We start from the raw sequence: 17,566 nt of genomic DNA, 5'->3' as shown, positions 1-17,566 counted from the left end.
TCTTTTTTCTTTTGGTAAATCAAGTAATTTTTTTGTGAAATCATATTCAAACACTACAATGAATATTTTAAAACAAAGCAAGATTTTTAAAATATGATAGTTGAGCTCCTAATTCACTGATTTATTTTTATTTGTTCTCAAAATAAATTATTAATATCAGAATATTATTTACAAATGCATTAGCAGTCAGCATACAAAATTTTGGCAGATAATAAACAGAAATGTATTCACATACAAATAGATATTCTGTTCTTGTTTATATGTGAATATTTTAAATCAAAGTAAAAAATAAATGAAGTAAAAAAATGCAAGGAGTGCTCAAAGATATTTTTTAAAACACAGAAAGACCATCTTTGAAAGAACGAGGTACAAATTTGTCGATACATTTGCCTAAACCACATACACACACACACACACACACACACACACACACACACACACACACACACACAAATACAGGTGACTATAGAGAAACTGGGAAGGAAGTGGACTATCTCACGCCTCTCTCCTGCTTACCACATTGTCCAGTTCTCCATTCCATTATGTCTGTTTCCTTCTCAGCACACGCCTTCACATAGTTGCCTAAAATTGTACATAGACAGTCTTGACTGTTTTCACAACTGCACGTATATTTTTTGCATTCCTTTAAAATAAGAAACAAATGTATATTGTATTATGATATTATTTCAAAGAGCAGGTAAACTGGGTATAATAATTCAGCTCATAGCTACTCCTCTACATCATAAAAATTTGGCTTGGAAATATTTTTTAAATATTCAAAATAACAAAAGAATTATTTACCTCCTTGTCAGAAAACAGTAAAGGCAAAAAGAGAAAATTATTCAAGATTTTTCTTATTTGGGGTTATTTTTCAGGTAGGGCATTTTTTTAATTGCATATTTAACAAATAAATGAATAGAATCTAATGTTAAATTTAAGCACATACTTTGATCTATTGACAATGGCTACTATTTGAAAATATATAATATCTACATGCTTTTGTCAAGATAATCAAAGAATTTCCCCAAAAAAAGGCTGTTAATGTTAGACCCTCACATACCTCATGATAAGATTTAGGGTTCACAATTGGATGGCAGGAAGCAAAAGGCCCTTTTGAATCAAGAAGAATTCCACAGTGCCTTTCAGCAAATTTTTCTGGAAGAAAATTATTGCACCCAAAATTAGTATCAATTAATGTAATTTTTTTATTTAAAAAGATGTACAATTTTAAGTTTTATCTTATTAGAATAACTTTAAAGTGTTTTGTTATAATAAATATAATTTATTGCCACTGTATACAAAAATAGCATGACACAATTTAGAAGCACCTTACACTAAGAATCAAAGTTTTTGTTAACTTTGGATTTTTGCATAAAATTAACCTTTCTCTGAAATGTGATAACACCTCTCTTTTTCCTACCCCTGACACCCTGGAAGATCATATGAGTTTTTCTGAAGGTCATATATTGGGACAACCAGTACCAATAATTCTAAAACACTAATTTTATTTTTTGAAAAGTGTTTAATTGATATTTAGTTAGCTTATAAACAACTAGCATAGTATTAATTTCACAGAAATAAATTCATAAAAATAGCATCTGAGTAACAGTTACTTTGCTTATGATTTTCAGCAACAGAGGAAGCTGAATCTACTAAAAAGACAGAGACCAGTTATTTCCAAAATTTTGACAAATTGGTAAGCAGTTTTCACCACTTTTTAGGTAAATTTTCTAACAGCTTATTAAAATACAATTTAATTTTCTGTATTTAATGTTATAAAGTTAAATATAAAACCTTGAAATTAAATTTAATTAATTTACATAACTCTACAAAGTATGGCATATAATCTGCTTAACATAAACTGGCTTGGTTTCTTATGAGCTATACATTCTTTTCATCTATTTTCATTATATTGGTTTTCACTGCAAAACCAATATCTCCCAAAAAAAAGATAACACAATAGTCAAATCCCTGAAATATGTGTTGTCATGTTTACATTAATGCTTCTAACAATTTACTTTTTAAATCAAAATTAGTAGACAATGCTTTCAAAAAAATGCTTTAGTAATTTTAAAATATTGTTATAATCTTATCAGACTATTTGTTTCAAATATATGGATTAATTTAGAAACAAATAATCAGTATATCTACAGAATGTATTTTAACTTAGCTTCATTGCATTCCTTATCTATGAAGGAAACAACACAAAATGTCATTCATTAGTATCAACAATACTTGGGGAGCAATCAAAGCACAACTTGAATTCAAATTCTTGGACTGCGACTTCATATGTAATCCTCATTAAGCACACCCTCTCTGGGCTCCATTGTCAACATCTACATTAATGACCCCATCCACTGTCGTGTCATTTATGAGTTTTTTGTAGGAATAAACTGAACCAATATTTATGGAAGTCTTGGTAAGCTGAATCATAAACTGAGTCATACCAATGTACAGTTTAATGAACAAGATCTATATTGGGACTTGGTGTTGCTAACATACATGACAACAATGGTTAGGACTCCTGGACCTAGCTATGGCTCTATCACCAAGTTTGTGTGAGTCTTGCTATTTCAACCAATGATCACTTTTACAACTAAATTAAAGGAGGGGTTAAGTAAAACCTAGGAGATCTAGGTGATGATGGAGAAAACTATATATGGAGGGAAAGAGTGGGTATAGAAAGACAAATGAGAAGAACACCCACTCAGTGAAAGATACATTTTCTAGTATGTTCAATCAGCTAGACTGCTCCTTTGCTGTTTCCTCTAAAATTGGAGCAGTACAACAAACACTAGCAAAAACTAGATTTATCTGATGAGGTCATGTTATTACCAGAATAAGGACATAATTCTTAGAATCACATATTTAATCACAGTGTTTGATGTTCAATTAGCATTACCTTTTTCTATACTGATACATGAAGAGGGGTTTCCTTTAGGACAGGACATCATTTCCCAAGAACTAGCAAATGCCTGAGATGTCTTCTCCAATATATTCTGACTTGACATGAAATCATCCTCCGCTTTGTTGTTATAGGAACCACAGAGTCCTGTATAGTAGCACAGAACAAAGCTTAAATGTCTCACTTAAATAACTTTTAAATTCATGTCCTCACTTTTTATTCAATTTTTTGCTCAAATTAAAACATGTAGAAGCCAACTGAGAATATGTCTTGGCTAGTCGTTATAGATACAAATAAAATACAACACCCAGATTTTATACAAATTTCCTTTTATTCTAATTTCAATAGTAGTGAAACACTTCTTTGCCATGGATACTATGTTTCTCCTATTCATCACTGTAACTTTATCTCTTTTGACAAGGTAGTAGGAAGCATGCTTACAATTAAGAACTCATGATTCACATTTTCGTAGTTTCCATATGGAGAGTTGAATCACCTTAAGTGCTATATGCCTTTTTTACCTGGACCCTCCTGACCCATGAGTTACATTTTTTTCTGTGTGTAAATAAGTTACCTTCACAAGTAAAAGTGTTTTGCAAAAACTTGAACCATTTATAATTTAATAACTTTTTTCAGGACTTTCCATAATTGTCTTGCCTATTTTATTCAATATCCATGGTTGTATGTAAGAGCTGATTTCTATATTAGAAAACCTCAATAAAATAAATGAGAAATGACCATGTGATCTATCAGAAAGACAAGTAATTATGCAGCTTATATTTGAAATGGTATTTTCAAGAGACATGTATATCTATACATTTATTCAACTATAAGTCAATGCCTTACTAATGTATACTAGCAAATACATACCTTATGTCAAATCTCACTTAAATAAGTCTCAACTTAAAATTTTTTAAAATGTTTAAATTATTAATTCCATTTGGAAATAGAATGAATTTTGTTATAGATAAAGCTGTCTTTACTGTTAAAAGCAAGTTGGAATTATTTTACTATAAAGTGGAATGAAAGACTAAGTCAAAATGCTTTATGGTTTAGTGTTATTAATTAAGAAACAATGAAAATTACAATAAATGATAATCACATTAGAGCCTTGAGAATAAAAATATATCCAGAGGGGACTTACCTACAGTGTCTGTGAATTGGTTAGGTGGCATGGAAACATACAATTGCATCACAGGGACAATTTGTATTTGCATTTTTCCATTAAAGTATGTGTCTACTTGAAAGTAGAAGGAAGTTGGTTTGAAGATCTGCATTTTATCTGTAAAAATAATTATTAACATGACTAGCAACATAGCCAATAGTTTTTAATTTCTTAAAATACTTTAATTTCTAAATATCCATTAAAACAAGAACACTTAATATTTTAAAAAATGAAATAAATTACTGCATATCACACTTATTTTTAAATATCATTATTAAGCTTACCTGAATAGTAATAATCTTTATTCCTCATCTTGTCATTTGTGACTGTTCCATCACTGTTGAATGTGTATTTGTCAACTGAAATAGACTAACATTTAAGACACTTTGTTAGTTCATATTAATTCACAGTATTATCTTTTAATGTAGCATATGAACCTGAATTTTTGTGGCATAAGACATACTTAATTTTATTGGATTAATTTATTAGCATCAAAAGATTAAATTCTTAAGGCATTTCTCATACTTTGCTTCACTGTTTCTCATACTAACTCTGTGTAGCAGATTGTAAAGGAATCTTCACCCCAATTTGTAGATACAGACACTGAAACCCAAGAAAGTAACTTGTATTTTCAAAGATCAAGCAGCTTGGAAGTACCCAAGTCCAAACTAGCTGTCCTCTGTTTCCATTTAGTCTGTTTCTACTAATAAGGCTAATTCCAAATACATAAAATTCTAAACAAATGTCATCCTTCTTAAATGGTCCACAGAGGTTTAACAGTTCAGTGAATGCATAGATTGACCTGTGATTAGCATATTAATTGCGTATCTATGGTAATTTTGATATACTTCAGTATCTTTGGAATTAGGCAGCTCTTCCAGAGAATTGATCACTTTTCTGTGTAACTCTATGTATGCTTTTAATTCATATAGGAAAATTTCTTTTCTTCAACTTCAAAAATTCCAAATTTGTGAAATAATTGATATGATTTGTTTCTGTATATATCTTAGGAAGCTGATTACTTACAGAATTCAAGGCAACTGTAACGCTATTTAAGCATGTGCCTGTCTGACCAGTTGGGCATGGACGAAGCTCAACACTAATAGACCAATCTTCATTCTGTTAAAAAATATATATTTCATTAAATGTTTATTAAAATAATACATATTGCATACTATTACTATGTGGTTCATTCACAATGCATGCTTGAATTTTAACTATGTACAATTCCTACATACAACAGTATGCTTTGAGAATAGAAACCTAGTTCAGTCCACAGTACTGTCTCAGGATCACCAAGAGTTTTATAGATGATTCAAGTATTTTATATAAACTATGTCTATGTTGTCTACAATTGATAAGAGTCTCACAGTCATCAGTTTCAAAAATTTTATCTGTAGTTTTTGTCTTCTCTCAAGAGGGAATTGTGATGCCTTGTAGGAACTATTAGAAATTAGAGGTAACATAGCTTGTTTATTCTCAGGACAGTTCAAAATGTCTATTTAAATCCAATGTGACTGATATTTAACTTGTAAAATTGCAGTGTAAGTCAATGTCAAACACTAGCTTCCAGTTCTTATTTCAAAGTCTAGAAATCTCGAATCCATAAGAAGTAAATGTTCCATCTGCTTTGACATTTTGCCCTCTTCACTTTCCCCATCGCCTATCCACATGGATTAGGAAGGAGTATAAAAAGAAGGAAAGATAGATTATGTAGGTAGGAAGTCAAGAAGCCTCATTCTGGAAACTGACTTTAAGTAGCAGCAACTACATTTTGCAGCTTACTGGACATTAATGCACATCTCTCGCCTCAGGAATCACAAATTCTGCTCATCTTCATTTCTTACCAGGAGGATTAAACAAACTTACTAATTCTCATGTTGACCAAAGGTACAAACTACAGAATGGGATCAACATTTTATGGAAATTCAGATGACTTAAAATTTTAGTACTGAAAAGAATTTAAATGTAAAGATACCCTTTACTATACTGGTACTCTTGTATTATAAAAACTAAAAATAAATTCAAAGAAATAATGTTGAAATAGAAACATGCTTTTACATGGAATGTAAAAGATTGTTTTATTTGAAGCAGTAGTTAACATGTAAAAAAAAGAGAAGGATGAAATAAATTTTCAGGATTTTTAGATTATTATGAATAAAGAGGGATTTATTTGTTAGGCTGTTTGCAAAAAAATTTCAGAGAGCAGATAATATTGATTTAATACTGATAGGTAAGACTACCAATGTTAATATGTAACAAAAAACATATACTGAAATATATAACCAATAAGTGGAGGGCTGTTTCATTCTTATTTTTTTAAATAATAGTTTAAGATGAAGATTGCATTTTAAATTGGTTGAGAAATAGCTTTGTGTCTATCTCAGTTTTCAGAGTGTTGTAGGTTATTACATACATGAACGGCCAAGAACTGACAGTTTCCAGGATGGTTGTATTTAACACCATCAAAAGTGGTAAGTGAACTTCCTTCCACCTTACATCTTCCAGGACAAAATGCTTCAGTGCAAGACCACTTTGCTTCTTGGCATGTGCTGTTAAAATGCAACAGTTATGTTAAAGGTCATCAATTGTGTTTTCTCTGTGATTGAAATAAATATCACAACACTAAAAGATTGTAACTTAGACTAAAATGTTTGGTTAAGCTTTTTTTCACCCAACATCTCAGCTCTGACAAAATGACTCATTGATGGTGGTATCCTGGTATTTTAAGTCTTTAATTCTATTGACTAAAATGGTAATTTCTGTGTGAATTAAACATATAAAAACATGTGAGCTGGATTTCAGGGATTTGTTTAAATGGAACATGTTTTATTAGTAGTATTAAAACACCTGTTACAAGCCATACTGTAGACTTGTGATACTCAATACAGTACAGAGACACAGAGCTATTGAGTTTTTGAAACATGGTTCATCCAAATTGAGATCTGGGCTAGGTGTGGTGGCTCACACTTGTAATCCCAAAACTAAGAGGCCAAGGTGGGAGGACTACTTGAGGCCAGGAGCTCAAGACTAGCCTACGCAACACAACAAGATTATCTCTACAAAAAGTAAAAATAAAAAAATTGGTCAGGTGTGATGGTGGACGCCTGTAGTCCCAGCTACTTGGGAGGCTGAGGCAGAAGGAAGAATCACCTGGATTCAGGAAGTCGAGACTGTGGTGAGTCATGATTGTACCACTGCATTCCAGCCTGGACAAAAGAAGGAGACCCTCCAACTCAAAAAATAAATAAATAAAATGGAGACCTACTGAAAACATAAAATGCACAGAGATTTTGAAGACTTCATGTCAAAGAAACTTTAAAATCTCTCATTAACTTTATTTTACATTAATTTTATCTGATGCAATAGTAGTTTGGATATGTTGGGTTATATGAAATATATTATTGGAATTAATTCCACCTGTTTGTTTCTTTTTGCTTTCTAAAAATGTTTCAATGAAAAAATGTTAAATGATATATGTGGATCAAACTTGTGGCCCACATTACATTTCTCTTGGACAGAACTGTTATAGGCATTCTCTTGAACAGAACTGTGTTAAGGACACAATATATTTCTAGAAGTGTCTTTTGCAGTCTTGCAGAAATGTGGAGTTTCTGAGAAAGGCCATAATGAAGAATGGGTAAATTTCACTGGTCAGTACATTGTTAAACTCAAAAAGAAGACTCAAGCTGGCTATTCAACTAATAGAAAAATAATCTACACTAACTTTTGACACGTTAAAATTTAATGCAGATTAAATATATTATTTATCTTCACCAATCTACAACACATAAAATTATTTGAAAAGTGTTGAGTTCCTTCTGATTATACATTTTATTAAACATTCTTGGCAGAATTGGACATTATTATTGGCATATTATTGTAAATAAACTCTTGCAATATGTTTTGCTCTATATTTTCAACTACTAAATCGTTTACTATTCAAAACACTATTTCAGATAGTGAATAACATTATCTTTTAAAGATACACAGAAAGCTCATATATTGTATTATAAAGAACACATTAAACCATTCTCACAAAAAAGATGAAACATCAGCAATACAGAGAATGCAATGATTCTTTTTATATCTTAAAATTTTATTTTAAAGATGCATTTAGGAATTTTTTTCAAATTAGATAAAAAATATTAGCATTATTTCACTATTAGTAAAATGTGAACAGAAAGCACACACATACCACTGAGAACCACAGGGACCTTCTCGTGTTTCTCCGGGCTGATACACTTTTCCACTGGATTCACAGGGACATTTAGCTTTTAATACACATTTTCCTTTCTCTCCAATATCATCCAATAGATAACCTAGGATACATAATATAAGGTTAATCTCAAAACTATATAAACATCAGTCAACTGTCCAGTAGTGTGTTGTAGAATCACTCTTAAGATAGTTCTCTGAAGTGCATTCACGCACTGAAAATACTAATTTCTTGTTTAAGCAATTGCCCCTCATTTGAGAACTGGCAAGAGGATAGATGACATTTTTCTGAGCCTGGGTTACTGCTCCACAGAACATAGTCCAATTGACCTCAGTGTGGAACTAGAGAATATCCTGGGGAATATCAGGGTCCTCAGGTTCTGTAGAGACAGAAATACACATTAGCCCTACAATTCTCTCCAACCCTCCTCTGCAGGTTGCAAGGAGGATACATTAGGAATAGCTGAAATGTTAAAATGTCTTGTTACAAATGAGACACAATTCTAAAAAGAATTGAGTCCCTGTGTTTTCATCTGTCAGTGTAAATACCATCACAGGCATATTACCTTCTGGGCAGATGCAGCCACTCACACATTCACTGTCTTGAAAAGGAGCCACATTAGAACAAGTTGCAGGATTAGAGGGTCCACATTCTTTATAGATATGTTGTTCTGGGCATCTTTGTTTTTCTAAAGAATCATGGAAAATGTGTGCATAAAAATTAGAGGAAAATAAATGCAATGAATACATAATTTCTAATGAGGAGATTTTCAAATGGAATTCTGTGAGTCTGATCTTCAAAATGTAAGTTAATATTTAAAGATACTCAACATAACTAAATTATGCCAATTTCCCATGCATTATTTTATGATACAATATTTTATTCGAGAAAGTGTGTATTGTGCATAATTTTATTTCATCTTAAGTTGAAGTTGATATGATATTTTTACTATGAATATTGACCTACACATATGAAGAAAGTACATGTATGCTTTCTGTTCACATTTTATTGGAGGATATTGGAGAGAAAGGAAAGCGTGTATTAATGGCTAAATGTCCCTGTGAATCCAATGGAAAAGTATAGCAGCCTGGAGAAACACAAGAAAGTCACTGTGGTTCTCAGTGGCACGTGTGTGCTTTCCATTCACATTATATTGATAGTGAAATAATGCTCATATTTTTATCTAATTCAAATGAGGCTCATATATAACTTTTATTAATATTTTTGAAAGAAAATCATAGTAGTAATCAGTATACTCTTGATAACTTTTCTACCTATTTTTTACAAAATTTTTTACTCATGTGTCACCATGACTTTTACTGGTTGTAATGACTACAGTGCCTTCTTAAGAACTTAACTCAAAGCACTGCAACTTGAGATGTCATGTTACCCAAACGGTCCTGTTTTCTCATAAGTACATGTGAGAGACAAGTCTTCATGATTCCTAAGATCATTCCAGAGTTTAGCATCATTTGAGATTACTTTAAAATACAGCTTAACATCAAAGTGCTATAGAAACTTTCTGATTTGTAATCTAAAATAAAGGTAAAAACCTACCACAAACCACATCAGAATCATTTCGCCAGGATTCAAATATGCCAGGACCATCTGAGGCACAGAGACGGGACAGTTCTGAATAAGTGTCACATGTAGATTTTTTGTCTCTAGTTTGGCAGTACTCATCAATGCAGATCATTTTGTAGTCATTGGATAAAGTGGCAACCTTTCCACACATCTCAAAGTATGTTCCAATAATATTGTTACAGTGCTACAAAATAAAGCATGATGTTTTGTTAAAACAGATAATAAAAAATAAGAAAAATAATAAAAAGTAAGATAATTTTTTTTAATGACAATTACAGATGTCTTTTGTTTTTGTTTGGTTTTGCATACTATCCTGTATGGGAGAGTTGTTTGTTGGACACTGGTTGAAATGGAAGTTTTTGAAGTACTATAGTTGTAATGACTTCAAAATTGTTGTACCAAAACTTCTTCGAAATGTCTTAAAAGGAGGCATGAAATTTAGAACTAAAGAAAATAAAAGGGTGAGAGGAGAAGAGACTGGTCAGTGCCAAAGACTGGGATGGTAACTGAAGGAATATCACAATAGACAGAAGGGATATTGTCTCTTTAACTGTTAATCTGCTTGTATTTGATGAGCAAACAGATGATCATAAAATAGAGTGACTCTGTCTTTTTTAGTGGGAACCATGTGTTTGCTTTGGAAATAACATACTTGTTTTATGTCAGTAAAGGAAGTAAAGACATATATTATTGAATCAAAAGAGTTTAAATTTCAACATAGTTCAACCACCATGTAGCTGTTTTAACAACATGTTTGTTTTCAGAGAAACATAGATTCCACAGTCAAAACAATGCAAAATTTCCACCATATTAGGCTTAAGAAAGGCTGATGACATTCTCCAAATGAAGTATAAATTAAATGGAATAAAATCAAAGATTATTTTTTCATTTATGATCCTTTGCACATTTTTCTCACTAGATTTCTTTAGGGCAAGAATGCAACTTTGTATGCTATGGGTCGAACAGAGTGTCTTGTACTGTACCTATGTTGGTCTTTAGTAAATATGCATTGGTTTGAAGTTAAATTTATATATTCATTCTAATATTTTTGAGCAACCAAGATTAAGTTCTCAACATACTGCTCAACTATCACAACAGATAAAACATAATACCTGTTATCACAGAACTCATGATTTTATGAGAAACATATGAGAAAAACATGGGCAATTTTTATAGATGACATCTTATATAAGTGCCAATGAGTGGCATGAGGTAACAGAGGAAAGAGTAAGCAATTCCAACTGTAAAGCTCAAGGAGAGTTTCACAAGGAAGAGGCAGATAATCTTATATAAATCTATGGCTTAAATTCAATTTGCTAGAAGATGACAAGATGGCTACAAGTGTAACACCCACTGTCAATAACACAAAAAAACTTTTATTGATACTATTCGCATATCTTTTGATCAGGAGAATTTTGTTCCAGATTGGAATAGAGATATGTAAACACTGATTCAATCATCAAATTGATACAATCAATTACATTCAACATAATTGAATTACACAAGTGCAGAAAATTCATGGAGTATATGGCAACTATTTTCAAGCGTTTCAGTAAAAATTTACTATCAGTAACTCTTTCAAAAAGAAGGTAAAAGATATGGTACATAACAATTCAGACTGGCTATCTGGGGCAAAAGTGAAGGAGTGGGACACAGTATAAGCATTTTCAAACTGGAAGAGAAAAGTCAAGTCAATACCCAACAAAAGATAATGGTGAGATGAAACACATCAGTTTACAGACAAACTAAAACACTATGCAAAGTAAATGAGAATCGCTATATTAATATATGACAAATATAATGTTTGGAGAGAAAATTATTTTAGTATGTGTAGTTAGACTAAAGCTAAAAAACAGATTATGGGACACTGGAGAGAAAGCAGTTGCTGAATTCTATTAAGATACGAGTGCTTAGAAGAAAATGATGGATATCTAAATTGAAACCAAGGGTTACAAAGCCATAGTCATAAAAACAGTGTGGTACTGACATATATATAAACACCTAGTCTAGTGGAATAGAACAGAGAGTCCATAAATAAATCCAAACATATACTGTCAGCTAATTTTTTACAAGGACTCTAAGAGGACGCAATGGGGAAAGGTAGTTTCTTCACTAAATGGTGCTGGGATGACTGGTTTTCCACATGTAAAAGAATAAAATTGGATTCGTATACTATTCACAACTCAAAATTAACAAAAGATGTAAAATTGAGAAAATATACTACTCTTAAAAGAGGACATAGAGAAAAGGATACTCTTGTATTCTGTTGGTGTGTACATGGACTGATACAACCATTATGCAAAACAGTATGGAGGTTCAGGTTACAAAAGCAAAAATAAACAAGTGTACAACATACAAAACAGCTTCTGACAGCAAAGGAAACAGCCAACAAGGTGAAATGACACCTACAGATTGGTAAAAATATTTTCAGACCATATATCTGATAGCAGTTAATATTCAAAATAAATAAAGAACATAAACAATTCATTAGTCGAAAAAGAATGGTCAACAGGTATATGAAATGTCAATGTCATTAATGATCAGGGAAATGCAAATCAAAACCACCATGCGCTATCACCTCATACCCATTAGGGTGGTTATTTTCAAAAAGTCAAAAGATCACAAATGCTGGCAAGAATGTGGAGAAAAGGATATTCTTGTATTCTGTTGGTGGGCACGTAGACTGATACAACCATTATGCAAAACAGTAGAGGTTTCTAAAGAATTAAAAATAGAACTACCATATGACCCAACAATCTCTCTTCTGGCATGTACCAATTAATAAATCAATAAAGAAACTGGAATACACATACACACACACATACACACACACACACAATGGAATATTATCCAACCTTTTAAAAGAATGAGATCTTGCCATTTGCTATAACATGAATAAGTCTGGAGGACATTTGCTAAGTGAAACAGGTTAGAAACAGAAAAATAATACATGATCTCACTTGTATGTGTAAACTTTTAAAAAAATTTTAAACATACAGAGATAGGGGGAAGGATAAAACAACAGTGATTACCAGAGTGAGCAGACTGGGAGTGGAAAATAGGGAGATGTAGGCCAGAGAAAATAAACTAGCAGATATATAGGTTGGACAAGTCTAGAAATCTAGCATACAGCATGAGGACTATAGGTACAAAAATTATATTGTATGCAGGATTCATGCTAAATGAGTAGACTTCAGCTGTTCTTGTCACACACACACAAAAATGGTAACTGTGAGATGATGGATATATTAATTTCCTCCTTCATAATGGACTTTTTACTATCTATTTCTATGCTATAACATCATGTTCTATACCCTAATATTGCACAATAAAATTTATTTTTTTAAAAAGAAGCCATAGAAAATATGCTGAAATTCGCTACAAGATAAAATATAAATTTCTTACCTGGACTCCATCTTCACAAACTTCATAACTTTTACTAACAGCTTTAGGACAATCACCAGGAATTTTATTATTGGCAATGTGCTCATTAATATCTTGCCCTAAAAGGGAAAGTATTGTTTGGTTTAAGTAATTTTTTACATATGTGAGTATTTTCAAGTTTCATATGGATGTGGCAACATAAATTTATTTTTTTACTTCAATACTTTCTCACACTGGACAAGGGCAAATCATATTTCTTCAAATATAAAGAACACTTTAATTCCCAATTTTCTTTTGGGAAGCAATTTTCATGGAAATAATCCACTGAAATCCTACCTGGAGTGCTGTTGAAGTTACCACAAAGACCACAAGTTGGATATTGTTTGTGAAGAGTGAGCTTTAAAAGAAAAATTACATTTATATGTTTATAAAATATTGGAAATATCTCAAGTCAAAATTTACCCAAACCAAAAGACAGAGTCTTCTCAAATTCAAATCTAGCTAAGCTGATTACTTAAGGGTATGCCTTCTAAGGCCTTTCCTAAAGACCTGGCTCTATAATTTGCAATTCTTTGGGAAGATATTTAACTTTCCTTAGCCTGCATTCCCAGAGTTTCACCATCAACAAAATAAAATTAATAATAATATGTACTTCAAGGTATTTTGAATATCAAATAAGGGAATGCTTAGTATAGTGACTAAAAATAGAGCTTTCTCAGATGAATCTGGGCTCTTGCATTCCTTATAATGTATTATTTTTATAATTTAAACTACAAGACAAAAGCACAGGATTACAAGAAAATCATAGACGAACTTACTGAGAGTTTGTTATTTTTCTCCCACAGTAAAGACAGAATTCCTCTACGACTATTCAGAACATTATATTCTCCATATTTTTTAATGTGAATCAGCTTATTGTTATATGGTATCTGTACACTGAAAAGAATAAAATATAAGTACATTTAAAAAGTAAGAATGATACTATTATAACATGCTTTTCTGATAATTCGTGTTTCTATATTAAGTATCTTATGATATAATATTGGCATGTAAATCTTAAAGTTTTCCTTATTTCAGAAAAAAGAGAAACAGTGAAATTTCCTAACCCTGGAAGAACATCTAAGAAATAATTAATAGGTCCTAGGGGCTTTGGAAAAATGAACAAGATGAAACACTGGTTTTGTGTCAGAAAAAGTAATCAAATAATTTGAAATATTCACAAGAATAATATCGTGCCTCATTTTCTTATCCTGGAAAGTATTCAAATATGCCATCCTTTCCAAATCTGGCTTGCTCCTTCTTAAAGTAATGGCCTAAGAGTTTCAAAGTCTTCAGTCTCTAATTTGCAAAACCTCAAATTTATATTGTGTTAAACATTCAAATAAAATCTGAAATATTCTGCTAACAGTTTTGTTGACTACACATGTTGTAGATACTCACAATAGTCAAACAACAAAACTACTCTATTTTTCCCCTTGAAAGAAATATTTATAATATCTTAAAATCACAGATATAGCAAAGTCATATATTTATCAAAATTTGTCAATAAAGTATTAAAAATATCCATATGAGCACCAAAACAGAAAGAGTACCATTGCCTCCCTATTGAAACCATTTTTTCTTTTCCTTTCTTTCTTTTTCTTTCTTTCTTTCTTTTTCTTCCTTCCTTCCTTCCTTCCTTCCTTCCTTCCTTCCTTCCTTCCTCTCTCTCTTTCTTTCTTTCCTTCTTTCCATCTTTCTTCTCAGATTACTTCAAATAATTTTTCTATTTATCCAAAACACTATGGTATTTACCTTTCTCCGTTTACCAAAATGATATCACCAAAAATAGAGATGTCATTATTGTCAATTAGAACTGTTACTTTTTCAATCTCACTATCATTGTTTCGTTTGATCTCAATATTGAAGTCTCCTCCAGAGTCAACACAGTGACGGCAGAAAGTGTATGTGCACGAGGATTCAAAGGAAAAGATACGGCCATTGAAAGCTTTATACGCTCCCTTGCTCCAAGTAGAAGCTTCACCTACAAAATATTCAGAGGAAAGTATTCATAATTATTTAAAGCAATTAGCACACCTTCCTGTTCTGTTTTTGAAAGCACTTGTATCCCAAGGGAAAACAAAATCACTGAAAGGTTCTATTCTTACAGCTACCGCCTTAAATCAGGGCTTTCTTTCTCTCACTACTGCTGCAACTCACTAAAAGTGGTACCTGAATACTTCTTTGGAGTATCCAAAATTGTCTAGTCTGGCTAAAATAAAACAAGATTAATAACATCTTGTTTCCCACAAGAAAATGAAAATTGTTTTGAATGGGGAGGACTATACAGAAAAAAGTTGTGGTTTGCTTGCTCCTCTTTGCTTTTTTGTAGAGCAAGTTTTCCTAATGTTGTCTGATGAGGCACCATTAATATTGAATGAGTATAAAGAATTTTAAAAGAATTGTATTAATTCTCTATATGTATGAGTATTTCTATGCATGTATATACATTTGTGTGCAAGGATACATTTTTTGGGAAGAAAAAATTGTACAAATGTGATGTCATTTGAACATACAATGATTAAATGGACAATGGACAAAAGTTTAAAACTAACTTCAAATTTTGGGTGCTTTGTGACCTCATTAAGTCCTGGCTTGGGCATAAATACTGATACATATAAAAGCCATTTTTACTTACCAATAATTGCATTTGTTTCTGAGTATTTCGGAGTTGCTTCTGGAATATGGGTTCCTTTTTCTATTCAACACAATAAATAGAGTATTTCAATTTGAAGACATATATTATTTTAAATACACAGGAGATTGAAACTTCTATATGGGAATTTAGAAGTTGAATTGAAGGCCACGAATAAATTTCTTTATCCTGAACTTGACTTTGAGAGAGCTGGGATTTGGCAAAGTTTACCTACATGACTATCTCTGCAATCTATATTTTTTTCCTGAGAAAAATCAGCCATAGTATGCTCAAAATTACTAAAAGTTTATTTATTTGTGGTCACATATAATTACTAATATGTGCTGCATCTCTTACAGAACTATTTTGTCAACTTAAAAAATAAAACATTATAGCTGGGGGTGGTGGCCCACACCTATAATCCCAGCAATTTGGGAGGCTGAGGTGAGAGATTGACTAAACCCATGGGTTTGAGACCAGTCTGGGAAACTTGGCAAGACTTCATCTCTACAATTAAAAAAAAAAAATTAGCTGGGCATGCTGGCACATGCCTGTAGTTCCAGTTAGGTGGAAGACTAAGGCGGGAGGATCACCTGAGCCCAGCAGGCCAAGGCTGCAGTGGCCGTGAGTGTGCCACTGCACTCCAGCCTGGGCTACAGAGTGAGACTCTGACTCAAAAAAATTTAAAAAGTTAAAGCATTGCATGCCCATTTTCATAAGAAGCCATGACACCAACAGGCCCAAGATACGTTTTAGTCAATTAGTCTATTATCTAATACTAATAATTCAATCATCTGTATATGAGGAAATTTCTTTCTTCTTATCAAACGGAAAAAGTTATATACTGTGAAACTTTAAGTTTCCCATGACTGTCTCTTTCTAATGATGGTATTATGTAACCAAGTAAATGTATAAGAAATATAAATGTATATGAAATATATATTTTATATTAAAAGACCTAAATTTTATATTAAAAGACTTAAAAGCAAATAATACAGCATAGCAATGAAAGTGAGTATTTTGATAAAATTTTAAAATAAGTTTCACGTGCTATTTATTGTCTATCTCAAAGCCACTTCTCTTTACTACAGGGTGTCTTTATTCAGACTGAGTAGAAATAGATTAAGCTCCTAATTTATGTATAAGGGCATTTAAAAAGTATTATGTATAAAATAATAAAGAAGTTGAACTATATTTTGCTCAAATTCCTTTAAAATGTAATTTAATCTCTTATTTGTGAAATGGCTTCAAATACTTAGTTGGTCATCTAAACTTTAGTACCTAAAAAGAAGAAGCACTTAAAAGCTCAGTACAAAAAACAAAAATAATATCAAGTCATAGTAAATCAATAATCAGCAGAACATTTCAACATCATGTGAGTGGTGAGTGTGTGTGTGTGTGTGTGTGTGTGTGTGTGTGTGTGTGTGTCTTTTAAAGTCATTTGACATAAAAATTATTATCCCACCCCCCACCATTTGGAAAAAAGTTGGGTTGAAATCTGAGGTAAAGATTTGAGAGGTCACACCTAAATTGAAGCCAATCCCTGCTACCTGAGCAATCTCTCTCTCTCTCTCTCTCTTTCTCTCTCTCTCTCTCTCTCTCTCTCTTCCTGATTAACATCTTCAATTACAATAT

General features: G+C 31.9%; 1 protein-coding gene across 1 annotated transcript in view; it reads right to left on the bottom strand.

Moving 5' to 3' along the window:
- MUC19 (mucin 19, oligomeric) overlaps positions 1–17,566 on the bottom strand; it is a 180,393-nt gene that overhangs the window by 135,194 nt on the left and 27,633 nt on the right. Inside the window, exons 12-26 of the mRNA XM_021714400.1 lie at positions 15,935–15,994; positions 15,052–15,280; positions 14,076–14,193; positions 13,594–13,654; positions 13,279–13,376; positions 9,847–10,057; positions 8,855–8,977; positions 8,269–8,392; positions 6,487–6,622; positions 5,097–5,189; positions 4,355–4,439; positions 4,050–4,187; positions 2,903–3,052; positions 1,061–1,155; positions 517–643 (exon numbers count right to left, since the gene is read on the bottom strand). Coding sequence (XP_021570075.1) covers positions 517–643; positions 1,061–1,155; positions 2,903–3,052; positions 4,050–4,187; positions 4,355–4,439; positions 5,097–5,189; positions 6,487–6,622; positions 8,269–8,392; positions 8,855–8,977; positions 9,847–10,057; positions 13,279–13,376; positions 13,594–13,654; positions 14,076–14,193; positions 15,052–15,280; positions 15,935–15,994 — 1,848 coding nt within the window. The remainder of the gene's footprint in view (positions 1–516; positions 644–1,060; positions 1,156–2,902; positions 3,053–4,049; positions 4,188–4,354; positions 4,440–5,096; positions 5,190–6,486; positions 6,623–8,268; positions 8,393–8,854; positions 8,978–9,846; positions 10,058–13,278; positions 13,377–13,593; positions 13,655–14,075; positions 14,194–15,051; positions 15,281–15,934; positions 15,995–17,566) is intronic.

The sequence above is a fragment of the Carlito syrichta genome, unplaced genomic scaffold, assembly GCF_000164805.1.
Source record: "Carlito syrichta isolate Samal-C Ts95f unplaced genomic scaffold, Tarsius_syrichta-2.0.1 Scaffold305642, whole genome shotgun sequence".
In the NCBI taxonomy this organism is placed as follows: Eukaryota; Metazoa; Chordata; class Mammalia; order Primates; family Tarsiidae; genus Carlito; species Carlito syrichta.
This window is presented reverse-complemented; position numbering and strand designations above follow the sequence as displayed.